Source organism: Zosterops lateralis, assembly GCF_965231275.1.
Source record: "Zosterops lateralis genome assembly, chromosome: 4".
NCBI lineage: Eukaryota > Metazoa > Chordata > Aves > Passeriformes > Zosteropidae > Zosterops > Zosterops lateralis.
This window is the reverse complement of record NC_139765.1, coordinates 72,344,069-72,371,745: the sequence shown is the minus strand read 5'-3', so window position 1 is coordinate 72,371,745 and position 27,677 is coordinate 72,344,069. Positions and strand designations below refer to the sequence as shown.

The 27,677-nt window shown below is 42.5% G+C and overlaps 1 protein-coding gene across 1 annotated transcript in view; it reads right to left on the bottom strand.

Moving 5' to 3' along the window:
- The window catches only part of EXOC4 (exocyst complex component 4), a 348,756-nt gene that overhangs the window by 51,275 nt on the left and 269,804 nt on the right, over positions 1-27,677 (bottom strand). The window contains exons 12-14 of the mRNA XM_083858929.1: positions 16,271-16,407; positions 7,213-7,368; positions 1,988-2,166 (exon numbers count right to left, since the gene is read on the bottom strand). Coding sequence (XP_083715055.1) covers positions 1,988-2,166; positions 7,213-7,368; positions 16,271-16,407 — 472 coding nt within the window. The remainder of the gene's footprint in view (positions 1-1,987; positions 2,167-7,212; positions 7,369-16,270; positions 16,408-27,677) is intronic.

The following is a 27,677-nucleotide window of genomic DNA, read 5'->3' as shown; positions in this document are numbered from 1 at the left end:
AAAAATCTGAGCTGATTTTCAATTCCCAACTCCCAGGAGAGCTCAGCCCTCAGTCCTGGGTTAGGAGGAGGAGGAGGAGGAAAAAGAGGGAGAAGGAGAAGAGAGAAGAAAGGAGAAGAAAGAAGACAGAAGAAGAAGAAGGAGAAGAAGAAGGAAGAGAAGAAGGAGGAGAAAAAGGAGAAGAAGAAGGAGTAGAGAGAAGACAGAAGAAGAAAGAAAGAAAGAAAGAAAGAAAGAAAGAAAGAAAGAAAGAAAGAAAGAAAGAAAGAAAGAAAGAAAGAAAGAAAAGAGAGGTGAAAAGAGGAGAAGAAGAGAGAAGAAAGAAGAAAGAAGAAGAGAGGAGAGAGAAGAAGGAGAAGAGAGAAGAAAGGAGAAAAGAGAAGGAAGAAGGAAGAAGAGAGAATAAAGAGAAGAGAGAAGAAGAGGGAGGGAGAAGAGAAAAGAAGAGAGAAGAAGAGAGGAGAAGAGAGAAGAAAGAAGACACTCTGCAGTCACAACCATCAGTCAGAGGCTGCAAACCCTCAGCAGGAGCTGCTGCAGCCACAGTCAGGGAATGGTTGGAGTCAGGCTGGCTGAGCTATAAACAGGAATAAACCAGGACCCTTTTCATGCTGTGACAACACAAAGTCTGTGTCTCAGCTCATTTCTACCCTCTAACCAGAGACTCATCACATCCCCAGCCCTTTCCAGCAGACAAAAATCCCTGTTTCTGAGGGAAGGAGTGAAAGCTGAATCCCAGGGGAATGAAATGATCCCACAAGGCAGGAGCAGCACTGGGATCTCCAGACTCTTCTGCCTCACTTCACCCATATTTAATGATATTCCTGATTAAATCCCATCTCAATTGCTCCTGGAATTTCTAACCACATCTTCTTTTCAATATTCCCTTCAAGTTGCCCTTGGGATTTCTAACACAGGTAAATATTCAATGCTCTGGTGATGCTTCTTTGGAGTGAGTTAAAACCTGCCTGGCTCTGCTTCCTGCTCTGGGAATGCCATCAGCAGGCACTGATGGGAAACTCCAGGGCTGGAGAAAAAGAAAGATGAAGAAAGAGGAAGAAAGATGAAGAAAGAAGAAGAGGAAGAAGAGGAAGAAAAAGGAAGAAAGAAGGAGAAAGAAGAAGAAAGAGGAAGAAAGAAGAAGAAAGAGGAAGAAAGAGGAAGAAAGAGGAAGAAGGAAGAAAGAGGAAGAAGGAAGAAAGAAGAAGAAAGAAGGAGAAAGAAAGAGGAAGAAAGAGGAAGAAGAAAGAGGAAGAAAGATGAAGAGGAAGAAAGAAGAGGAAGAAGAGGAAGAAAAAGGAAGAAAGAGGAAGAAAGAAGAAGAAGGAGAAAGAAGAAGAAAGAAGAAGAAAGAGGAAGAAAGGAGAAGAAAGAGGAAGAAAGAAGAAGAAAGAGGAAGAAAGAAGAAAGAAGAAGAAAGAGGAAGAAAGAAGAAAGAAGAAGAAAGAGGAAGAAGAAGAAGAAAGAGGAGGAAAGAAGAAGAAAGAGGAGGAAAGAAGAAGAAAGAGGAAGAAAGAAGAAGAAAGAGGAAGAAAGAAGAAGAAAGAAGAAGAAAGAGGAAGAAAGAGGAGGAAAGAGGAAGAAAGAAGAAGAAAGAAGAAGAAAGAGGAAGAAAGAGGAAGAAAGAAGAAAGAGGAAGAAAGAGGAAGAAAGAAGAAGAAAGAAGAAGAAGAAGAAGAAAGAGGAAGAAAGAAGAAGAAAGAGGAAGAAAGAAGAAGAAAGAAGGAGGAGAAAGAGGAAGAAAGAAGAAGAAAGAAGAAGAAAGAAGAAGAAAGAAGAAGAAAGAAGAAAGAGGAAGAAAGAAGAAGAAAGAAGAAGAAGAAAGAAAGACCTTTCCAAGTTGGAAGTGATGCTCCATGGCGTCTCCACAAGGAACAGAGACAAAATCGCTCCATTTTCTTCTTGGAAAGCTGCTCATTCCTGCTAAAATCCCATATTTGTGCCGTTCCAACCCCCAGGCAGATGTTTCCCCATGGGAATTACTCACTCTGGGCTGCTGAGAGGCTGGAGAAAGCTGCCTTGGTCCGTCCTGCCAGCCACTCCAGGCTCTCGTGCAGGTTGGCCAAAGCCTTGAGGTCGCTGACGTCGCGCAGGATCTCCTGCTGAGGGATCAGTTTGTCCCCCAAATTCCCGATCAGGACTTCGGATTCTTTGCCAAAAGCAGCCCTGGAATGGAAAAAAAAGACCCCTCAGTCTCAGGTTGGTTTTCTCACCCAAGATTCAGGTTGTTTAAAGTCCTTGGCCCTCTAAAAGCCCCGAGTTGTGTTGTACAAAGAAGCAAAGTCTTCAAGGCCTTGTTTTCTGGTTTCTCGAGTTGTTTATTATTTGATATCAGAGTTTTTTCTCCGCTCCCAGCCGAGGTCTGGACAGGGCTGGGACATGAGGGGACTGACCATTGATGGGGGTCACCTCACATTTATACAGATAATTACGTGTGGGTTATTTACTATTTTGTACCAATGCCCAGGGCTCACACTAAAAGGGTCAGTTCTGCTTTGACCCAACCCACTCTCACTCCCTTATATCATGGTAAGATGGAGGACGAGGAAGAAGGAGAGGGACACGAGGCACCACCCAAATCCCACCATCCTGTCCCCCATTTATTCTAAAAATCCTAAAACGACTAAATTTTTCATGTCCTACTGTGCTAAACTACTATTTTCACTTCCTGGTGATTTGCAATTCCTCTCCTTGTGCTGGAAGTTTCTCCCATGGGCTGAGATCAAACTCAGTGTTTTCCTGGGCTGTGCCAAGGTCTCCAACCCCCCTGGAGCAGCTCCACACCCCCTGCCCAGGGCTCAAATTCCCTTTCCTGGGTCCCAGCTCATCCAAAGGGACTCCAACACCTCAGGAAGGTGGGAATGAGGAAGAATTCTCAGTTCTGCCTCAGGGAAGGTCGACTTGGCCATCATGGACCATCCCAGGGATGTTTTCTGCAGGAATTCCAGAATAAAACTCATCCTCCACATCCTTGGATTTACAATCCTGGAATTCCTCAAAGTTCCCAACTCCATCCCTCCTCACCCCACAGGGAATTCACACCTCCCTGCGTCTCCCTATATGGGATTTCCATAAATAAAAAACATTTCCATAAATAAAAAACTTTTCCATCTTTCCCTGGAAATCAGCTCTTCCAATCCCTGATTGATTTTTTTTATTCCTCCCACATCCATTTAAAGAAATTCCTGGTGGAGCCTCAATGGCTGATCATGAGAGATAAATAATTTGGAATATCAATCCATGAATTATTTGACTGCACCTGGTGAGAAATAATGACCAAGAGAAACGTGTTTAACCCCAAAAAAAAAAAAAAAAAAAAAAGGAAAAAACATTATTTCTAAACAAATTTTCTATCCAAATTTAGCTTTGCCAATCTTTATCTCCATGAATAATATGAATAAACATGAATAAACATGAATAAACATGAATATCTCCATGTTTTGTTGTTTCCCAGCAGTGTCCCCATGGCAAATATTCTCATTTTTCAGGTAAAAAAAGGGGGAGACTCCACATGATTTTTTGGGCATCATTAGAATGGAAAAAAAAAATAAAAAATCAGGACACTTTTGTTGGGAATTTGAATTTCACTTCCATCCAACTCTGCAAATCTCCACGTTGTTGTGCCATTTTTTGAGTTCTTTTCTGAGCTCACCATTTGGAATCACCAATGAGCACAAGAGCAGTAAAATCACTGCAGAAGTGGCATTTTTTGGTCAGTCTGGGCAGTTTTGTGGCCAGATTTTATCCCCAGATTTGTGGGAATTCACTGGTACTTGAAGAAAAAAAACTCAAACCAATCTCAAACAAAAAAAAAAACCCCAACAAAACCCCAAAAAACCCAAAAAAACCCCCAAAATCCCCTCCAAAAACCCCAAACCAAACAAAAAAAAAAACCCCAAAAAAACCACCAAAAAACTAAAAAAACCCAAAACCAAAAAAACCCCCCAAAAATCCCCCAAAACAAAACAAAACAAACAAAAAAAACCCCAAAAAAACCCCCAAAAAACAAATAAAACCCCGAACCAAAGAAAAAACCAAAAAAAAAACCCCAAAAAAACCCCAAAAAACCAAAAAACCCCAAAAAACCCCAAAAATCCCAACAAAATAAAAAAAACCCCAAAAAACCCCCCAAAAAACACAAAAAAACCCCCAAAAAACCAAAAAAACCCCAAAACAAAAAAAAAACCCCAAAAAACCCCCCAAACAAAACAAAACAAACAAAACCCCAAAAAAATCCCCCCCAAACCCCCCCAAAAAAACCCAAACAAAAAAAAAACAACCCCAAAAAACCCCAAAACCAAACCAAACCAAAGAAAACAAACTAAAAAAATCAAAAAAACCCAAAAACCCCCAAACCAAACCAAACAAACAAAAAAACCCAAAAAACCCAAAAAAACCCCAAACCAAACCAAACCAAAAAAAACCCCCAAAAAACCCAAAAAGCAAAAAAATAAAACAAACAAACAAACAAACAAACAAAAAACCCCAAACCCCCCCCCAAAAAAAACCCCCCCAAAAACCAAACCAACCCCAAAAAAACCCAAAACAAAAAAAACCCCCAAAAAATCCCCCAAAACAAAACAAAACAAACAAAAAAAACCCCAAAAAACCCCCCAAAAAACAAAAAAAACCCCGAACCAAACCAAACCAAAAAAACCCCCAAAAACCACCAAAAAAACCCCAAAAAAATCTCCCAAAACAAAACAAAACAAACAAAAAAACCCCAAAAATCCCCCCAAAACCCCCCCCAAAAAAACCCAAACAAAAACCCCCCCAAAAAACCCCAAAACCAAACCAAACCAAAAAAAACAAACTAAAAAAACCCAAAAAACCCAAAAACCCCCAAACCAAACCAACAAAAAAAACCAAAAACCCAAAAAACCCCCGAACCAAAAAAAAACCACCCCAAAAAAACCCCAAAAACCAAAAAAAAACCACAAAAAAACCCCAAAACCCCCCCAAAAAACCCCAAAAAACCAAACCAACCAAACAAAAAACCCCCCAAACCCCAAAAAACCAAAAAAACAAGCAACAACAACAAAAAAAAAAGCTGGAAAAATATCTGGGAGAGCAGCTGGAACAAACTGAGATTCAGCTTTTTTTGAGGAAAACTTTTGCTGCCCAGAAATGGAGGAAACAAGAGAAAATCACCCCAATCCCAAGGCAGGAAATCCGTGCATGGATCTCTTTTGCTCAAAAAGAACAACAAAAAAAATCTGTTTAATTTACCAAAATTCATCAAGTGATGCTGCTGAGGAGTTCCATGTCCAAAAAAAATGAACATTTTCCCAAATTTCAGCAGGTTTGAACTTTCTTTTCCAGGCAGGGATGTGTAATTCTGCCCTGCTGGCCAAGAATTAGAGCCCAGAAATATAAAATATTGAATTTTTAAATATTTTAGAGGTTAAATGATAACGAAATTAGCTCTCCCAAGTTCTCCAATTCCCTGATAAGCAAGGAAAATTGTTTCCCTTTGGATTTGAATTAATTCCCAACTCATCAGCAGAGCCAAGAAAAAAAAAAGCAGCAGCAGCAACAACAGCAGTGAAAAAATCATGTTCTTTTGCATTAAGAGAAAAAGCTGCTTAAATGGGAAGAGGATGACCAAAAAAATAAAAAAATAATAAAATAAAAATTGGAGGAGCAATAAATTTTATTTTGAAGCTTTCAGGAGGGATCTATTCACAACCACCACCTATTTCTGAGCCATCCAAGGCTAAAAATCTGGCCCAGAAAAATGATGATGATTTAAATTAATGCTCCAGGAGCTTTCACACACAGCACTGGGAGGAATTGGGGATTAATAGACGATGCTCTGTGCAAACAGATACTGAGAAAAGCTCTTTGTCCTGAAAAAAAAAAAAAGTTTTTCCCAGGAAATTCAGTGCTGGGTGACTTAATAGGCTTTTCCTATTGGAGCTCCTCTGATCAAACGGCACAGAAATATTTCAATTAATGGTCTGGAGGGTGGAATAAGTGGAATAAAATGTGTCTTTAGGGTGAAAATGTTGGTTTTGTCAGCTCAGCCAGCTGTTTTTGCCTGGCCAGGAATTTTTTCTCAGCCAGCAGAGCCCAGTGGAGTTTTGGGTCCTGGATCAGGAATCACAGGAAGAGCCAGGAAAGGCTTCCCAGGTGAGGAAATAAAGGATAAATGTGAAAGCAGGTGAGGATTGAATCCAGGAAATTCAACTCAAGGGCTCTGCAGCTCCACTTGGGGATGTTTTAAACCTCTGTCCAAGCTACAAAACCCTTTTTTGACCCCACAAATTCCACCCTCTCCAGGCTGAATCCTTTTCTGTCACGGGGTTTTCAGGCAGGGAAGGAGGAAAATGACAATCTGGGCAAATTAGATTTGTTATTTTTTCAACAGCTTCTCCTCCTCCTCCTCCTCCTCCTCCAGTTTTCCAGCCAAAAGTGCCAATCAAGGAAGTGATGAATAGGGATGGGAATGTGCAGGGTTTGGAATCTCACAGGAGCTGAGCAGGGAAAGGGAATTTGCCCTCCTGGCAGAATTTCACTGCCAGGAAAGGTAAGAACAACCTGGTTTGAGCACAAAGTGTTGTCTCCAAATAAATTCCTGCTGAAAAAAAAAAAAAAATGGAAATTTTCATTTGCTCTACTGAGCTAGATCCTGGAGTTGGGAAAACTCTACCAGGTCATGGTTTAAATGAAAGATTCCTTTGACAGCATTAATTTTGGGAATTCCTGCCCAGTACAACCAGCTGGTTCATCCATTGGGTGAGAAAATTCTGTTCCCTTCAAGTGATGAAGGGACATCACAACCAGCAGGACAAGGATTTGCCTGGACTCAAAACAATCCTTTCCTTCCCCAATCCCAGGAGCTTCCCTGACTTGGATCACAAAGACAAATCTTTGTTTGAACAACAGAATGAGCAGAAATTTGCACCAGGAAAAGCTCAGGTTGGATATTGGGATGATTTCTTCCCCCCAAAAAGCTGCTCGGGGAGGTTTGGAGTCCCCAACCCTGGAAAGATTTCAAAGCCACGTGGATGTGGCACTTGGGGACATGGTCAGTGGTGGCCTTGGCAGGGCTGGGAATGATTGGACTCGATGATCTCCAAAGCCTTTCCCACTTGCCAAAATAATTCCACAATTCTCACGAAACTACGAAAACACCATCAATTAATTCCCACCTTTTTGCTGCCGCTCTCCTTAAAAAAACCCTTTCACAACTTCCCATGTATTTTTTACCTTATAAAATCCTCCTCCTCCTCTCTCTTGGGCCTCATCTGCTTGGGCTGGGCCATGCTGCTCCAGTTGGGCAGGGATTTCAGGAGCCTGCTGATGTCGTCGTCCTTGGCCCAGGACGCGCTGATCACCAGCTTCTCGTCCGACTGCACGATGCTCCTGCAGGGAAAAGCAAAAATTACCACCTCAGACAGGAGAAAATTGTGGTTTTAGTGCCACTTTTAATTTAATTCTGTATTATTCATTTAGGTCCGTGTTTCATAAATGGGGATTAAACAGTGAGGAAAGGATCCAGAGAGGAATTTCATACAGAACTCACAGGGAGGGGAGACAGCGATGCTGGAGGAAATTCCCTTAAATTCCACACAACTCCTAATGGACTTTGAAACAAATTTTAAATGAAAAAAGGGCCATTTTGCTAAATTATCCAATTCTGGAAATTCAGTTTGGCACCCAGCTGGAGGAGGTTTCATAAATGGGGATTAAACAGTGAGGAAAGGATCCAGAGAGGAATTTCATACAGAACTCACAGGGAGGGGAGACAGCGATGCTGGAGGAAATTCCCTTAAATTCCCTTAAATTCCACACAACTCCTGATGGACTTTGAAACAAATTTTAAATGAAAAAAGGGCTGTTTTTGTAAATTATCCAATTCTGGAAACTCAGTTTGGCACCCAGCTGGAGGAGGTTTCATAAATGGGGATTAAACAGTGAGGAAAGGATCCAGAGAGGAATTTCATACAGAACTCAAAGGGAGGGGAGACAGCGACGCTGGAGGAAATTCCTTTAAACTCCTTAAATTCCACACAACTCCTGATGGACTTTGAAACAAATTTTAAATGAAAAAAGGGCCGTTTTTATAAATTATCCAATTCTGGAAGTTCAGTTTGGCACCCAGCTGGAGGAGGTTTCATAAATGGGGATTAAACAGTGAGGAAAGGATCCAGAGAGGAATTTCATACAGAACTCACAGGGAAGGGACAGCGACGCTGTAGGAAATTCCTTTAAACTCCTTAAATTCCACACAACTCCTGATGGACTTTGAGACAACTTATAAATGAAAAAAGGGCCATTTTGCTAAATTATCCAATTCTGGAAATTCAGTTTGGCACCCAGCTGGAGGAGGTTTCATAAATGAGGATTAAACAGTGAGGAAAGGATCCAGAGAGGAATTTCATACAGAACTCACAGGGAGGGGAGACAGCGACGCTGGAGGAAATTCCTTTAAACTCCTTAAATTCCACACAACTCCTGATGGACTTTGAAACAAATTTTAAATGAAAAAAGGGCTGTTTTTGTAAATTATCCAACTCCGGAAATTCAGTTTGGCACCCAGCTGGAGGAGAGCACCCTGCACTGGAGTTTCCATGGAGGATTTTCCTGTGGAATCTCAGCAGCCTCTGCCCATGGTGGGGTCAGGGCAAGGTGGGACCAGCCCAGGAGCCCCTGGTGGAAGCACCACGTCCCCTCCCCAGCCTGGGGACCAGGGCTGAAGCACTGAAAGGTCCAGGATCTTCTTCCCAAATCATCCAAAGCATCTCCTGGTGGAGATTCCAGTTAAATCCTAAGTGGGAAACTGTGTCAGGGATTGCGGCGTGTTCCAGTTGGGAAGAATTTCCTTGATTCGTATTTTTGGCTGGAAAACTCAACTGAATTCCTGACTGGGAATTTTAGGACACAAATGGGATGTTGTATTTGGAGGAGTCAATCCAGGACCTTAAAGATTCTTATTTCCACCCCATCCATGAGCAGGGACACCTCCCACTGTCCCAGGAGACTCCAAACCTCATCCAGCCTGGCCTTGGACATTCCAGGGATTCTCTGGCAATTCCAGCCCAGGCAGGAATTCCCAATTCCCAATCTCCCATCCAGCCCTGCCCTGTGGCAGTGGGAAGCCATTCCCTGTGTCCTGTCCCTGTCCCCAGTCCCTCTGCAGCTCTCCTGGAGCCCCTTGAGGCCCTGGAATGTTCTGGAAGCTCTCCCTGGATCCTTCCCTTCTCCAGGTGAACATTCCCAGCTCTCCCAGCCTGACTCCAGGTTGGAATGGATTGATCCAACAGGGACATTCCCACACCTCATCACCCCCAACATGCCCCTGGCAGAGCCATTCCAGCCACTCTCTCCCAAATCCAGGCTGGAATTCTGGGGCAGAGATCAGGAGTCAGCAGCGTCCAGGTGTTGATTTTGGAGAATAAATAGAAATAAAAAACCAACACCACCCCTGAGCATCTGCGTCTTGCCAAGGACAAGAGGAGGACGGGAGCCAGCTCTGCTCCATCCTGGAGAGAACAGCTCATTTCTCTTCCCACCCTTTTCCCCATCCACCAGGAAAACAAGCTCAGCTCAAGGATTTGTGAAAACGAAATTTGTCACAGGCGCTCGACAAACAAATTTTCCTCCCCTCCAAGTTTCACGTTCAATCTGTCACACACACACACAAAAGGCTGAGTTTTTGTTTCCAACCACGTTCCCCTTTGGCCCTTCTGCTGCTGGGAAGGAGTTGGTGTGTTTTTTTCCACTCAGGAGGAAAAAAATAATAATAAAAAAAGTATTTTATTTTATTTTTTTACCCTGCTGAAAACTGAGGGGGGGGATAAAAGAGCTCCAGCAGCAGCAGCTCTGACGTGTGAGATGGAAAAAGGGGATTTGGTGATATCTGGGCATGGCTGTGCCAAGGCAAGACAATGTTCCAGGGAATCCATCAGCCAGGGCTTTGTCCTCTGCACATTTAAATGACTGCAGTAATACCCTCCTTCCCTTGGGAGTCTATTTAATACTCTCCTTCCCTTGGGAGTCTATTTCACACTTGAACAAATCCAACTCTTGGATAAAAAAAAATAAAATAACAAACCTCCCGATACCGAGCTCGTGTTTTATTTTCCTCAATTTCATCCCATTACTCCCCGTTATTTCCCTTCTCAGCCCAGCTCTCTCCACACATCCACTGTTTGCTCTCTTTGATTATTTCCAGCCTTATCGTGGCCTTTCAGACGTCCACGACTCCGAGGAATCTTTGGGAGTGTCTTGATGGAGTCACAGTCTCTGTTTTGTGATCCTTATTCTCTCCTTTGTCCTCAAAAATCCCAATTTTTTTGTGGAGTCAGTCCCAATTGTTGGTGAAGTTAATTCTTTGTGGAGTCAGTGCTGGGGAGGAGATGGGGGAGGATTTTGGGATGCTCCAACAAGCTGCAAACTCAGCCTGGTGTCTTTGCTTTTCCAAGATCAGAGTTTTCCAGGATCCTAATTCACAATTCCTGTTTTCCTCACCTTTTGGTGTCCACCCAAAATCCTGGACTGGTTTGGGTGGGAAGGGACCTTAAAGCCCATCCAGATCCACCCTCTGCCATGGGCAGGGACACTTTCCCACTGTCCCAAAGTGCTCCCAGCCCTGTCCAACCTGGCCTTGGACATTCCAGGGATGGGGAATCCTCTCTGGACAAATCCATGGATCCACTGAAATCAGCAAACTCCAAAGTGATCCACACTGGAACAACCCCAGCACAACCCTTTGGAATTCCATCCCCAGCTTTTCCCAGGGCTCCAACACCTCCTGATTTTTCAGGATTTACCCCAACCACCCCTCACTCCCCTTATCCCAAATTTCTCCATAATTTTTCCTACAGGGAGCTGACCTTGGCTGGATCCAGGTGCCCACCAAGCTCTTCCATCCCTCCCCTCCTCAGATGACAGAAAGTGGAAAAAAGATGAAAAAAACCCTTTTATGATGGATCAGACATCACAAAACATGGAATATCAGTCTGGGACAGCTGTCCTGGATATGTTTTTCCCAAAATTTTTCCCATTCCCTGGTGTGTGTCACTCCTTCCCAGGTACCAACCCTGAACTGTGACAAATAATGGGAAATAATGGGAAATAATGGGAAATAATGGGAAATAATATGGGAATATCCCTGGACACAGCTGGGGGTTTCCAGCAAAAAACATCTGGAAGCCACAGGGGGATAATTTGGCTCCTCTGCCCTGAGCCAGGTGGATTTTTTTGGATGATTTTCTCCTCTTCCCAAGGCCAAGGTGATGTTTCCACACTCCAAAAAGCAGCTGGGCCAGGCACTCACTGCCTGAAGGGACAGCCCTGCCCCAAAAAAAAGAGTCAAAAAAGCAATTTAAACCCCAAAAGTTCATGCAAGAAGCAGCAAAATGAGTGGTAAAAGCATTTCCTGGGCAATCAAAAAAAAATCCTGTTTGGCTGCCACATTTTGGGTGAATTAAAATAATTAAATCCTCAATTAAAAGAAGATTTATTTTTCTTTCCTTCCCCATTTTGAGCCATCCAGGTCTAGTAATTTCCCATTTTTTCCCACCCAAATTTATCTGAGAGTTCAGCCAAAGGAGGTTGGTCACCAGAAACTCTTCCAATGAGGGAGCTGAGCAGAGGATTCTTAAATCTCTAGAGGATTTAATCACTTTTTAAACGCTCTGAGCCACATTTTGGTGATGCCCATCTCTTTTTAAGACTAAAAAGACTCGTTTGGGTGAAAAATTCCTTTACTCAGAGCTTTGGAGAGGTTTAAAAATGAACAAGGTGAGGATGAAGATGAGGAAGAAGGGGGTGGACACACAAAACAGAGATTAGGGTGGACAATAAAATAAAAATGTGCAAGTTCAAGGAGTAAAGAGTGGCAAATTTAAATAGAAAAGACATGGAATGAGATTAATTTTAGCGTTTGAGACAGGAAATTTTGTCAGAGAAGGGTTTTGGCAGAAAATTAAAAAGAAGGACTCGTGTTAAGGGCAGCAACTGTGAACTGGGCTGGTTTCTCCTTTCAGTACCTCCAAAAATCCCAGAAAAAATGGTTTTATACTTAAATTTTTAACATGAAATGGTTTTTAACTCCGGAGTTGAGCTGCTCTCCTGGAAAATCTGCTGGAGACGGGGGTTGGACACGACTGGGAAGTGCTGCCAGCACAGCAGGAGCTTTGGGGGCTCCAGCTCCTGGTTTTATTTGCATTTTCAGCCCCAGCCCCTCATCAATTAGTCAGAAATCAGAGCTGACGTTTGTAAACAGTTTGGGTGGCAAAACTGGAACTGGGATTGGGAAAAAAATGTGATTTTGCAGGACGCACCTCACCTACACTGAACGTTCCAAAAATTTGTCATCAATTAACACAGCAGAGCTGCCGTTTATGGGAATGTCCAATCCCATCCAGCCCCTTTAGGTTGGATTATTTTTTTTCCTTTTAAATCCCTGGAAAATAGGAGCCAAAGGCATGAACAATCTCAGCTGTGCATTTCCCAGTCTCCTTTCTGAGCTGTTCCTTAGAGAATTTGGGATAAAATCCTGCCTGGAGGAGCCTCCCTTTGGATGCTTTTCACCCAAACTTGTTCAAATTGTTCCCCTGAGGGGAAAAAAATCCCACAAAAACACCCAAATTCTCCCTGTTTGCCATCCCAAGAGCTCCAGATGGGATGGACTCGCAGCTCTGAGTTAATCCTGGTTTTAAGGAGATGTAAATAATCCTGACTCCACCAACTTCACCAAAACCAGGATTTATCCATCCCAACCCCAATTCCACATCCCAACCCTGACTCCACCAACTTCACCAAGACCAGGATTTATCCATCCCAACCCCAATTCCACATCCCAACCCTGACTCCACCAACTTCACCAAGAGCAGGATTTATCCATCCCAACCCTGACTCCACCAACTTCACCAAGAGCAGGATTTATCCATCCCAACCCCAACTTCACCAAAACCAGGATTTATCCATCCCAACCCCAACTTCACCAAAAGCAGGATTTATCCATCCCAACCCCAACTTCACCAACTTCACCAAAACCAGGATTTATCCATCCCAACCTTGACTTCACCAACTTCACCAAAACCAGGATTTATCCATCCCAACCCCAACTTCACCAAAACCAGGATTTATCCATCCCAACCCTGACTCCACCAATTTCACCAAGAGCAGGATTTTTCCATCCCAACTCCACCAACTTCACCAAGACCAGGATTTATCCATCCCAACCCCGACTCCACCAACTTCACCAAGAGCAGGATTTATCCATCCCAACCCCGACTCCACCAACTTCACCAAAACCAGGATTTATCCATCCCAACCCCAACTTCACCAACTTCACCAAAACCAGGATTTATCCATCCCAACCCCAACTTCACCAAAAGCAGGATTTATCCATCCCAACCCCAACTTCACCAACTTACCAAAACCAGGATTTATCCATCCCAACCCCAACTTCACCAAAACCAGGATTTATCCATCCCAACCCCGACTCCACCAACTTCACCAAGACCAGGATTTATCCATCCCAACCCCGACTCCACCAATTTCACCAAGACCAGAATTATCCATCCCAACCCCGACTCCACCAACTTCACCAAGACCAGGATTTATCCATCCCAACCCCAACTTCAACCAAAACCAGGATTTATCCATCCCAACCCCAACTTCACCAAGAGCAGGATTTATCCATCCCAACCCCAACTCCACCAACATCACCAAAACCAGGATTTATCCATCCCAACCCTGACTCCACCAACTTCACCAAAACCAGGATTTATCCATCCCAACCCTGACTCCACCAACTTCACCAAAACCAGAATTTTTCCATCCCAACCCCAACTTCACCAAAACCAGAATTTTTCCATCCCAACACCCCAAGGAAAAGAAAAAAATCCTTGGAGCAAAGGGCAGGGCTGTGTGGATCCCAGATCCCTGCAGAGGGCACAACATCCCCACGGATGGAAGTGAGAAGCTGCTCCTCTCCTTTGCATTTCTATTTCAGTCCTTTGCCAGCAGCAAAATGAGAAACATTTCCTGTTTTTTTGGGTTTTTTTTTCTCCTCTCTCGCTGCAATCAGGAGATGGCCAAATTAGCGTTGTCCTAATTAGCCCTCAGCAGGTGCCAAAGCCAGGAATGGCAAAAGGAAGGAAGGAAGGACCTTCGAGTTGGAGCCAAACAAATCAAATCCATTGTCTGGCTCCAGGCAGGGAAGTTTTGGGTGAAAAAAAGAATATTTTGGACAATGGCACACGAGCGGTTCCTGATTTAGGGGGGAGTGTTCAGACAAAGTTTAGCCACTGCTCACTGCTATTGTTAATAAAAATAAAAATAATAATAATAATAATAATGATGATTATGATGATGATGAGGCTGTTTGCTGGATGAAGTTTTCCCTGAATAAAATCAGGCAATGGGAAGTAATTTCTTGGTCAGGAAGCACAAGAGCTTTTTCAGGCTCAAAAGTCATAGAGGGGATGATGTAAAGCAGCAATTCCAGCCCAGCACATTCCTGCAGCCTCTTGTTGTGGTTTTTAATGGAATTATTTGGTTTTTTCTGTCCAGGAGGGCTGTTTTACAGATGGATAACTGAGATGTCCTCAGGAATTATTTATTGATGCTTAACCCTGATAAATCAAGTATTTAAAGGGTTTGACCCAAACACGTCTATTACCAGTGGGATTGTGGTGCTTTGATTTTCCATGTTTTGGTTGGGGAATGTTAGGGATGGACGATCTCAAATTGCCAAAGGAACAAGGACAGAGCATTTGGTGACTCCCTGTCAGTTTGTAGATTGTTTTGGGAAAATTTCACCCACCCCAGTGTGTGTGTGGATCCATGTGGTTACTGATTCCTTAAATCACGGAATCATTTAGGTTGGAAAAATCCTCTAGGATTGAATCCAACCATTCCCAGCACTGCCAAAGCCACCCGTGTCCCCAAGTGCCACCTCCACAGGGCTTCAAATCCCCCCAGGGATGGGGACCCCACCCCTGCCCTGGACAGCCCCTGACCAATTCCTCAAGTAAGAAATTTTTCCTAATATCCAATCTAAATCTCTCCTGGTGCAATTTACGACCCTTTCCTCTCATCCTGAAATTCCTAAATTGCCATGAGACCTGAACAGCCAAATCACAACAGAATTATTTCCAACAAAGCTGAATTCCTTGCAAATGCTCAAATGAAGAATCTGAATTATTTCACCAGCGAGCAAAAGGCACATCCAGACATTTATTTTTAAAGATGACGCTTTAGACTGTCAGTGGCCAACTTGGAGTCACCTTTTATCATGGAATTATGGAATGGTTTGGGTTGGAAGGGACCCGAAAGATGATTCCAGCCCCCTGGCATGGCAGGGACACTTCCCACTGTCCCAGGGTGATCCAGGCCCTGTCCAACCTGGCCTGGGACATTCCAGGGATTCTCTGGCAATTCCAGCCCAGGCAGGAATTCCCAATTCCCAATCTCCCATCCAGCCCTGCCCTGTGGCAGTGGGAAGCCATTCCCTGTGTCCTGTCCCTGTCCCCAGTCCCTCTGCAGCTCTCCTGGAGCCCCTTGAGGCCCTGGAATGTTCTGGAAGCTCTCCCTGGATCCTTCCCTTCTCCAGGCTGGCAATTCCCAGCTCTCCCAGCCTGACATTGGATCCATCTCCTCTCCAAGAAATCAATGCACTGAGGGGCTTCACTTGGAATCTCAGGAATCCATGAAGGGTCTCCCTTCCCTTTCCCTCTCTTTTCTCTCCCCATTTCCCATCCAAACCCCTCGGGATGGATTCTGAGTGTCCCAAATCCCAGAATCCCAGGAGCAGTTTGGGTGGGAAGGGACCTCAGAGCTCATTCCAGGGACAATTCCATGATCCCAGGGGGCTCCAATCCTTCCTGGGACATTCCAGGGATTCTCTGGCAATTCCAGCCCAGGCAGGAATTCCTCCCCAAGATCCCACCAAATTCCCCTTTCCCAATCTGAAGCCATTCCCTGTGTCCTGTCCTTGTCCTCAGTCCCTTCCAGCTCTCCTGGATCCCCTTGGTCTCATCCTCCCTGACTAAGGGACAAACTAGAATAATTTCTAATCTTTACCACCACTCTCATCCACACCTCAAGACCCCAAACCGTGCCCTGACGTGGATAAATCCACTGGCAAACCCCAACTCCGCACATCCCACTGACCATTATTCACCTTTTTCATCCCAGGAAGGAACCACCCTTGGCCCACCCCAACAGAGAGGATTCAAAAAGGGATTCCTGAGTGCTGAGAACCCCAAAGAGCAGCAATTCCCCCCTGGAATGCTGCCCTGGGCTGTACCTGTAGGCCAAGGTGCAGGTGTCCTTGTACTCCTGGAGCTTCACACACACCATGTTGAGGAACTGGTCCGAGTAGGCGCTCAGGTCGTGCATGAGGTTCATCAGGTCCTGCACCGTCTTCTCCACGATCACCGTGCTCTGGGGAGGGGAAAAAAAAGCCCAGGGGTGAGCAGGAGCTCTGTGAATGTTTTATCTCAGCTCTCTCCTCTTGTTTTATTATCTTCTTCTCTTAGAACTGGGATTAAAGCTCATGAGATACAGTTTTTGTGTTCAGATTCTGATGTTTATTAATTCTTATCTATGTTACGGTCTCACAAGTTGTGAGTTCTGGCTGACAAAGTAAAAAAATGGCTTTGTCTCTCTTGCCAAGGTCTTTTAAGCACTAATTGTCCAATAACGAGATGACACCTGAATTATTTTTATTTTTAACCCCAATAACCAACCACCTGTGGCCCGCAATGAGGATTTTTCTACCCAATTACAAAACACCACCCAGACCCATGAAGAAGAAAGTGAAAGAAGAAAAACTCAGTCTACACCTTAAATCCTCCATCCTCCTTTATATATATATATCCTTTATATATATTACTATATATATATATATCTCCTTTTTATATATATATCCTTTATATATATTACTATATATATATATCTCCTTTATATATATATATATCCTTTATATATATTACTATATATATATCCTTTTTTTATATATATATCCTTTATATATATATTACTATATTCTAAAATTTATATTTTATATATATATATAATTATATTCTAAATTCTAAAACTCTGACTTTTCCACCCTGTGATATCACACACTTCTATCCAAACTCCACACCCACAATCCCAATGCTGACACTCAATTTTTGGAAGCCTTTTCCAAGGCCTCAAGTCAAATGTAATATTTGCTTGGTCTGTGAGCACAGAAATCCTAAAATTCTCAATGCCCAGGGTTCCAACCCTCTCCTGCTTTGCTGATTGTTGTCACAGATGCAGAAATGCAGCTGATGCTTCCCTGATGCTGAGGAGGCTCTGCCAGCAGCTGAATAAATGAGGGGAAGGAAAAAAAAATAAAATAAAACTGGGCAAGAAAAGGAGGAAAGTGGTTTTAAAGGTTTAAATATCGGCTCAGGAAGTTTGGATTTTTGGATTTCTGAGCCACTTGTTGCAGTTCATCGGGTCTTTTCTTCATAAATTGAGACCTCAGAAGGCAAAAATGTGATTTTTAGAGGTACACAGAGCTCAAAGTGCTGCTCCACATCCTACAGATCCTGGAATTACTGAGGTTGGAAGAGACTTCCCAGACCAACCTTTGATCAATCCCCACTTTGTCACCCCAAACAAAGCCCAGAGTGCCACTAAAACCCTTAAAGAGCAGGTTTGGTTTCCTCCATCCTGCAGGAGGTTCCATAAACCCAACAACATCCAAAATTCCAACAGCTCCATATGAATTCTGGGATTTCTGAGCTCCCCCCCAAGGTGACTTGGCACAGTTTGTATTTATTTTTCCCCCTGTGTTTGATTTTGTTGTTGCAAACAAGACAGAGGGGAGGTCATGGAAGTCCCAGGTTGGTGTAAATTGGTCATGGAAGTCCCAATTGAATTAATTAATTGATATATATATTGAATTACTAATGGTCCATTGATATAAATTGAATTATTAACTGTCTCAGTAGAGTGAAGGGTTATCCTTGAACTGCAGCAAAGGAAGATATTGAAGAATTTTGGAAAGCCTGGCTGATTTGAGAAATTCTGGACTCAAATTAAATGGGAGGATCTCAGGGATTTCCCTCCATCTGTGTCCATCAGGACGTGAAAAGTTGGTGACTCAGAGCAAAATCTCATCGAACCCCAAATCACCACCTCGGCCACATCCCAGAGCCCAAATTCCATCTCTGCACTGATTTCCTGATTAAAGTGTGACAGCATCGCCCTGATCCCTGATCCTGCTCCTCCAGAGCAGCCCCTGAGAGACAGGAATTGATCCTACTCCATTCCCAATCCCCAAATTGGTAAAAAAGCCCCTTCCAACCCCTGAGGGACAATAATCGATCCTGTCACTCTGTTTTACACTAAGGGACACAAAGATTCTGACTTCAGAAGGCTGACAATGACTCCTTTATTTTTGGGATGTGTCTCCCTTTTATACTATTCTACACAGACCAATTGGATTGGTGACACAAAGACAAACCTCTTCACTCCCATTGGTCAGACCACAGGGACATCAAGAAGTCCCTCCTAGAGAAAGGAATGAATAACAAAGTTACAGTTACAAAAACATTTCTCCTGTTTACAGAAAATTCTCTGGGAAAGGAATTTCAGAAAACCAGAACACCTCAGGCACAAACCAGGGCTACAATCCTGCTCCATTCCCAATCCCTGACTTGGTAAAAACGGGGTTAAAAAGCCCCTTCCAACCTCATCCTCACTGGGAACTCTCCCAAAACTTTGGGATGAGGATTCCCTGAAGGTTCAAGTGCTGCCTGTGCTGTTCCTGCCACGTTCTTGGCTCCCAACTGCACTTGGAGGAAAAAACCTCATCCCATTCCACCCCATCCATGGGCAGGGACACCTCCCACTGTCCCAGGGTGATCCAGCCTGACCTTGGACATTCCAGGGATTCTCTGGCAATTCCAGCCCAGGCAGGAATTCCCAGTTCCCAATCTCCCACCCAGCCCTGCCCTGTGGCAGTGGGAAGCCATTCCCTGTGTCCTGTCCCTGTCCCCAGTCCCTCTGCAGCTCTCCTGGAGCCCCTTGAGGCCCTGGAATGTTCTGGAAGCTCTCCCTGGTGCCTTCTCCTCTCCAGGGGAACATTCCCACTCTCCCAGCCTGGCTCCAGCTCCATGGATTCCTCTGGATTTATTCCAGCAGCTCCAGGTCCTGTTGATGTTGTCCCCAGGGCTGGGACAACTCTGCAGGTGAGGTCTCACCTGAGCAGAACCTGATCTGGTTTGGGATTAAAGTCAAGCCCACAATGGGCTGAGAAATGTGGTGAGGGATTAAAGTCACCATTGATCCCTCAGGAATAATAATAAAAAAAAAAGATAAGAAAATCCTCCCCAGCTCACGTAGCAACACAGAAGACAAAAACAATTCCTTTCCTTTTTTGTGTGGATAAATCAGATTTTTTTTTTTCCTTTTCCACTGGGATTTCAGTGGTGGCACCAGGGTGGGATTTGTAACAGGATCAGTGGTGACAACTCAATTTAAACCTGGCCTTGATCCAGCTCATTTCAATTTATTTTCATAACTCAACGTTTGGAACTTAAAAACTCACGATTGGACGTTAAAACACAAAATATTGTGGTTTTTATGGAAGTTTTTCCCCCACTTATCTTCCTCAACGACATTAAAATTCCACCAAAGCTCCTCTGGATTTTAGAATAAACCCTACTGATTTAAAGGGAACAAAATGCTACTTGAATGCTTAAAAAAAAAAAAAAAAATAATCAAAGGGAGAAAAAAAAAAAAAAGGAGAATTACCATATGAAAGAAGACACTGCCAAGATACGTAATGGCCACATTTTAACCTTCCCCAAAGCCCTGCTGTCACCTCTGCAGGTGTCCCTGGGGACTCCCTGTCTGAGGAGGCTTTTTTTGGGCTTCTGCAAGTCCCCAAAATGAAAAGCAATTCACATTTATTCCCAAAGCCACATCCCCTTTGTGTCTCTGCCCCTTCTGGTTTCGTTAGCGACAAATGGACGTGATCAAAGCTTAATTTTTTTATGGTGAAGCACTTCAATGGAGCCTTTTTTTTTAAAAAAAAAAAAAAATTAAAAAAACCCCACACTAACAAGGAGACTCATCCAAGGAACAATATCCAAATCACACCTAAATCCCAACACCACCACAGCGAGGGGATGGTTTTCATTCCTCCTCCAGGAGGGTTTTCAAAGAGGCTGAAAGCTGCTAAAAATAATAAAAAAAAAATTCCCTCTCGACGCCCTCCTGTCCCTCAGCTGAGGATGAGACAGAGAGAGCACTGCTGGTTGTTAACACTGTGGGGTTTGTTTTTAATGGGGTTTGCAAATATTTGTCGTTTTTTTCCCTTGGTTTGTTCCTTATTCCCGGCGGGGCTGGAGCTTCAGGGGATGGGAAGTAGGTCCAGGGCAGGGAGAAATTCCTGATCTGGCTCTGGGGTGACACAGAATGAGCAGAGATGGCGATTATATTCCAGGAGTTTCTTTTTGGGATTTCAGTATTCCAGCAGTTCCTTTGGGATTTCAGTATTCCAGCCATTCCTTTGGGATTTCAATAATCCAGCCATTCCTTTGGGATTCCAGACATTCCTTTGGGATTTCAGCATTCCAGCCATTCCTTTGGGATTTTAATATTTTAGCCATTCCTTTGGGATTTTGATATTCCAGGCATTCCTTTGGAATTTCAGAATTCCAGCAGTTCCTTTGACATTCCAATATTTTAGCCATTCCTTTGGGATTTCAATATTCCAGTAGTTCCTTTGGGCTTTCAGTATTTCAGCCATTCCTTTGGGATTTCAGTATTCCAGCAGTTTCTTTGGGATTTCAGTATTTCAGCCATTCCTTTGGGATTTCAGTATTCCAGCAGTTTCTTTGGGATTTCAGTATTCCAGCAGTTTCTTTGGGATTTCAGTATTTCAGCCATTCCTTTGGGATTTCAGTATTCCAGCAGTTTCTTTGGGATTTCAGTATTCCAGCAGTTTCTTTGGGATTTCAGTATTTCAGCCATTCCTTTGGGATTTCAGTATTCCAGCAGTTTCTTTGGGATTTCAGTATTTTAGCCATTCCTTTGGGATTTCAATAATCCAGCCATTCCTTTGGGATTTCAATATTTTAACCATTCCTTTGGGATTTCAATAATCCAGTCATTTTTTTTGGATATCAGCATTCCACCTATCCCTTTAGAATTTCAATATTCCAGCCATTCCTTTGGGATTTCAGCATTTCAGCCATTCCTTTGGGATTTCAATATTCCAGCCATTCCTTTGGGATTTCAATATTTTAGCCCTTTCTTTGGAATTTCAGTCATCCCTTTGGGATTTCAGCATTCCAGCCATTCCTTTAGGATTTCAGTATTCCAGCCATTCCTTTGGGATTTCAGCATTTCACCCATTCCTTTGGAATTTCAGCCATTCGTTTGGGATTTCAGAATTCCAGCAGTTCCTTTGGAATTCCAGTATTTTAGTAATTTCTTTAGGATTTAAATATTCCAGCCATTCCTTTGGGATTTCAACAATCCAGCCATTCCTTTGGGATTTCAGTATTCCAGCAGTTCCTTTGAGGTTTCAGTATTTCATCCATTCCTTTGGGATTTTAATATTTTAGCCATTCCTTTGGGATTTCAATATTCCAGCCATTCCTTTGGGATTTCAATATTCCAGCCATTCCTTTGGGATTTTGATATTTCAGCCATTCCTTTGGGATTTTAATATTCCAGCCATTCCTTTGGGATTTTGATATTTCAGCCATTCCTTTGGGATTTCAGCATTCCAGCCATTCCTTTGGAATTTCAGAATTCCAGCAGTTCCTTTGGGATTTCAGTATTTCACCCATTTCTTTGGGATTTCAGAATTCCAGCAGTTCCTTTAGGATTTCAGTATTTTAACCATTCCTTTGGGATTTCAATATTGAACAGATCCTTTGGGATTTCAGCATTTCACCCATTCCTTTGGGATTTCAGCATTTCACCCATTCCTTTGGGATTTCAGTATTTCAGCCATTCCTTTGGGATTTCAGCATTTCACCCATTCCTTTGGGATTTCAGTATTTCAGCCATTCCTTTGGGATTTCAGCATTTTAGCCATTTTTTTAGGATTTCAGTATTCCAGCAGTTCCTTTGGAATTTCAGTATTTTAGTAATTTCTTTAGGATTTCAATATTCCAGCCATTCCTTTGGGATTTTGGTATTCCAGCAGTTCCTTTGGGATTTCAGCATTTTAGCCATTTTTTTAGGATTTCAGTATTCCAGCCATTCCTTTGAGATTTCAATATTCCAGAAATTCCTTTGGGATTTCAGCCATCCCTTTGGGATTTCAGTATTTCCAGCCATTCCTTTGGGATTTTGATATTCCAGCAGTTCCTTTGAGATTTCAATATTTTAGCCATTCCTTTGGGATTTCAACAATCCAGCCACTCCTTTGGGATTTCAGCATTTTAGCCATTTCTTTGGGATTTCAATATTCCAGCCATTCCTTTGGGATTTCAATATTTTAGTCCTTTCTTTGGAATTTCAGCCATTCCTTTGGGATTTCAGTATTTCACCCATTCCTTTGGGATTTCAGAATTCCAGCAGTTCCTTTGGGATTTCAGTATTTCAGCCATTCTTTTGGGATTTCAGCCATTCCTTTAGGATTTCAATATTCCAGCCCTTCCTTTGGGATTCTTGCCCTGTGCAACCCCAGTGAAGAGGGTTTTTAAGGGTCTCCTAAAAACGCAATTTCAGGACAATAAAGGAGATTTTCAAAACCGCAGAAATTCAAACCAGGAGCTCAAACCTCCAAAACTTTCAGCTTTTCACAAAATCAGAGAAAAATTTGGGCTGGAAGAGACCTTTAAAGTCCATTTATGGGCACCTTCCCCTGTCCCAGGTTATTCCAAACCCCATCCAACCTGGCCTTGGACTTTTCCAGGGATGAGAAAAGCACAATTTTATTTTCCATCTCCTTGATGAGGAACACTTGGATTAGAGAAACAATCTTCCCCCTCGATATTTTAATTTTTATTATTTTTATTTTATTTTTTTTCATAAATAACAGCTTTTTTTTTCCCATGCCTTGGGAGGAAGAATCTCCATTTCCTGGGGGAAAAAAACAGACAAAAGATGGGGAAATATCCTGCTCAGAAATCTCTCCAACCAAAACACAGCAGATGGGAGGGAGAGACCTTGGCACTGGAAGAGTTTCCCATTTTTTCTTGATTTTTGCCCATCACAAAATATCTCCTTGAGATCTTTTGGCAGAGTGAGGCACCAGATGAGGGCAGGAGAAGAATTAATCAAGCCTGATTTAATTTTTAAACTGGAGTTGAGCTGACTCCTCATGATTTTTTGAGCACCAAACGGAGCCCAGCTTTAATTAAAACAGGACAGGAAGTTTTTAAAGCTCTTCAGGCTCAGGGCTGAGCCACAAATGTGGATTTGGGACCATTCCCAAGGGACAAAAACTAAAATTCCTTAAATACCTGGCCCAGGCTCTGATGAACTGATAAATATCAAGTCCTGTCAGTGCCTTGGAGGACAATGGGAAAGGGAGATGATAAAATTGGAGATTTTTTGCCCAATTTTCCCCCAAATACCTTATGAGGTAGAAGGTAATTTGGAAGAATTCTCACTGAATGGGCAGAGTTAGAGATGGGAATCATTGAAAGCTGAAAAACAGGAGTTTGCCTGGAATTTTGGGATAAATGGGCTGTTTAATTCTCTTTGGTGGCTCTAAAATAGCCCAAAAAACCAGCCCTGAGCTCATGGAGTGGAAATGGGAAAAATTAAATCCATCAGTGGCCTGGGGAGCAAACCTGGATCCCAATCCCAGCACCAACACTAAAATAAAACAGTAAAACAATAAAAAAGAAGAGTAAAACCAGCCCTGAACCAACTAAATTAATTTTATTTTAGCTATCAGAGGAAAGGGGAGAGTCTAAATTCCCTCCTGTGCTGATCAGTGCAGTGATAACACCGTTTGCTCATTTTCCCTTCTGGCACATCCAGGTTTTACAAAGGGCTGGAGTTTTCAGAATGTACCAAATTCAAATTCAAATTCAAATTCAGAATGTATCAATTCAAAACACCAGACCTGATAAATATCAAGTGCTGTCAGTGCCTTGGAGGACAATGGGAAAGGGAGATGATAAAATTGGATTTTTTTGCCCAATTTTCCCCCAAATACCCCATGAGGTAGAAGGTAATTTGGAAGAATTCTCACTGAATGGGCAGAGTTAGAGATGGGAATCATTGAAAGCTGAAAAACAGGAGTTTGCCTGGAATTTTGGGATAAATGGGCTGTTTAATTCTCTTTGGTGGCTCTAAAATAGCCCAAAAAACCAGCCCTGAGGTCATGGAGTGGAAATGGGAAAAATTGGATCCATCACTTTGGAGCAGGATCCCAATCCCAGCACCAACACTAAAATAAAACAGTAAAACAATAAAAAAGAAGAGTAAAACCAGCCCTGAACCAACTAAATTAATTTTATTTTAGTTATCAGAGGAAAGGGGAGAGTCTAAATTCCCTCCTGTGCTGATCAGTGCAGTGATAACACCGTTTGCTCATTTTCCCTTCTGGCACATCCAGGATTTACAAAGGGCTGGAGTTTTCAGAATGTACCAAATTCAAATTCAAATTCAGAATGGATCAATTCAAAACACCAGACTTGATAAATATCAAGTGCTGTCAGTGCCTTGGAGGACAATGAGAAAGGGAGATGATAAAATTGGAGATTTTTACCCAAATTTCTCCTAAATACCTCTTCAGGTAGAAGGTAGTTTGGAAGAATTCTCACTGAATGGGCAGAGTTAGAGATGGGAATCATTGAAAGCTGAAAAACAGGAGTTTGCCTGGAATTTTGGGATAAATGGGCTGTTTAATTCTCTTTGGTGGCTCTAAAATAGCCCAAAAAACCAGCCCTGAGGTCATGGAGTGGAAATGGAAAAAATTAAATCCATCAGTGGCCTGGGGAGCAAACCTGGATCCCAATCCCAGCACCAACACTAAAATAAAACAGTAAAACAATAAAAAAAATAATAAAACAAGCACTGAACCAACTAAATTAATTTTATTTTAGTTATCAGAGGAAAGGGGAGAGTCTAAATTCCCTCCTGTGCTGATCAGTGCAGTGATAACACCGTTTGCTCATTTTCCCTTCTGGCACATCCAGGTTTTACAAAGGGCTGGAGTTTTCAGAATGTACCAAATTCAAATTCAAATTCAGAATGGATCAATTCAAAACACCAGACTTGATAAATATCAAGTGCTGTCAGTGCCTTGGAGGACAATGAGAAAGGGAGATGATAAAATTGGAGATTTTTACCCAAATTTCTCCTAAATACCTCTTCAGGTAGAAGGTAGTTTGGAAGAATTCTCACTGAATGGACAGAGTTAGAGATGGGAATCATTGAAAGCTGAAAAACAGGAGTTTGACTGGAATTTTGGGATAAATGGGCTCTTTAATTCTCTTTGGTGGCTCTAAAATAGCCCAAAAAACCAGCCCTGAGGTCATGGGAATGAGAAGAGTTTGATTCATTGGGAACAGGAGCCCAATCCCAGCACCAACACTAAAATAAAACAGTAAAACAATAAAAAAGAAGAGTAAAACCAGCCCTGAACCAACTAAATTAATTTTATTTTAGTTATCAGAGGAAAGGGGAGAGTCTAAATTCCCTCCTGTGCTGATCAGTGCAGTGATAACACCGTTTGCTCATTTTTCCTTCTGGCACATCCAGGATTTACAAAGGGCTGGAGTTTTCAGAATGGATCAAATTCAAATTCAAATTCAGAATGGATCAATTCAATTTTGACCAGGCTCTGGTGAGCTGATAAATATCAAGTGCTGGCAGTGCCTTGGAGGACAATGGGAAAGGGAGATGATAAAATTGGATTTTTTTGCCCAAATTTCCCCCAAATACCCCATGAGGTAGAAGGTAGTTTGGAAGAATTCTCACTGAATGGACAGAGTTAGAGATGGGAATCATTGAAAGCTGAAAAACAGGAGTTTGCCTGGAATTTTGGGATAAATGGGCTGTTTAATTCTCTTTGGTGGCTCTAAAATAGCCCAAAAAACCAGCCCTGAGGTCATGGAGTGGAAATGGGAAAAATTGGATCCATCACTTTGGAGCAGGATCCCAATCCCAGCACCAACACTAAAATAAAACAGTAAAACAATAAAAAAGAAGAGTAAAACCAGCCCTGAACCAACTAAATTAATTTTATTTTAGTTATCAGAGGAAAGGGGAGAGTCTAAATTCCCTCCTGTGCTGATCAGTGCAGTGATAACACCGTTTGCTCATTTTCCCTTCTGGCACATCCAGGATTTACAAAGGGCTGGAGTTTTCAGAATGTACCAAATTCAAATTCAAATTCAGAATGGATCAATTCAAAACACCAGACTTGATAAATATCAAGTGCTGTCAGTGCCTTGGAGGACAATGAGAAAGGGAGATGATAAAATTGGAGATTTTTACCCAAATTTCTCCTAAATACCTCTTCAGGTAGAAGGTAGTTTGGAAGAATTCTCACTGAATGGGCAGAGTTAGAGATGGGAATCATTGAAAGCTGAAAAACAGGAGTTTGCCTGGAATTTTGGGATAAATGGGCTCTTTAATTCTCTTTGGTGGCTCTAAAATAGCCCAAAAAACCAGCCCTGAGGTCATGGAGTGGAAATGGGAAAAAATGGATCCATCAGTGGCCTGGGGAGCAAACCTGGATCCCTTTTGAGCACCAACACTAAAATAAAACAGTAAAACAATAAAAAAAATAATAAAACAAGCCCTGAACCAACTAAATTAATTTTATTTTAGTTATCAGAGGAAAGGGGAGAGTCTAAATTCCCTCCTGTGCTGATCAGTGCAGTGATAACACCGTTTGCTCATTTTTCCTTCTGGCACATCCAGGTTTTACAAAGGGCTGGAGTTTTCAGAATGGATCAAATTCAAATTCAAATTCAGAATGGATCAATTCAATTTTGACCAGGCTCTGGTGAGCTGATAAATATCAAGTGCTGTCAGTGCCTTGGAGAGCAATGGGAATAGGAGGTGATAAAATTGGAGATTTTTGCCCAAATTTCCCCCAAATACCTCATGAGGCCACTGGGAGAATTCTCACTGAATGGGCAGAGTTAGAGATGGGAATCATTGAAAGCTGAAAAACAGGAGTTTGACTGGAATTTTGGGATAAATGGGCTCTTTAATTCTCTTTGGTGGCTCTAAAATAGCCCAAAAAATCAGCCCTGAGGTCATGGAGTGGAAATGGGAAAAATTAAATCCATCAGTGGCCTGGGGAGCAAACCTGGATCCCAATTCCAGCACCAACACTAAAATAAAACAGTAAAACAATAAAAAAGAAGAGTAAAACCAGCCCTGAACCAACTAAATTAATTTTATTTTAGTTATCAGAGGAAAGGGGAGAGTCTAAATTCCCTCCTGTGCTGATCAGTGCAGTGATAACACCGTTTGCTCATTTTCCCTTCTGGCACATCCAGGTTTTACAAAGGGCTGGAGTTTTCAGAATGGATCAAATTCAAATTCAAATTCAGAATGGATCAATTCAAAACACCAGACTTGATAAATATCAAGTGCTGTCAGTGCCTTGGAGAACAATGAGAAAGGAAGATGATAAAATTGGAGATTTTTGCCCAATTTTCCCCCAAATACCTCATGAGGTAGAAGGTAGTTTGGAAGAATTCTCACTGAATGGGCAGAGTTAGAGATGGGAATCA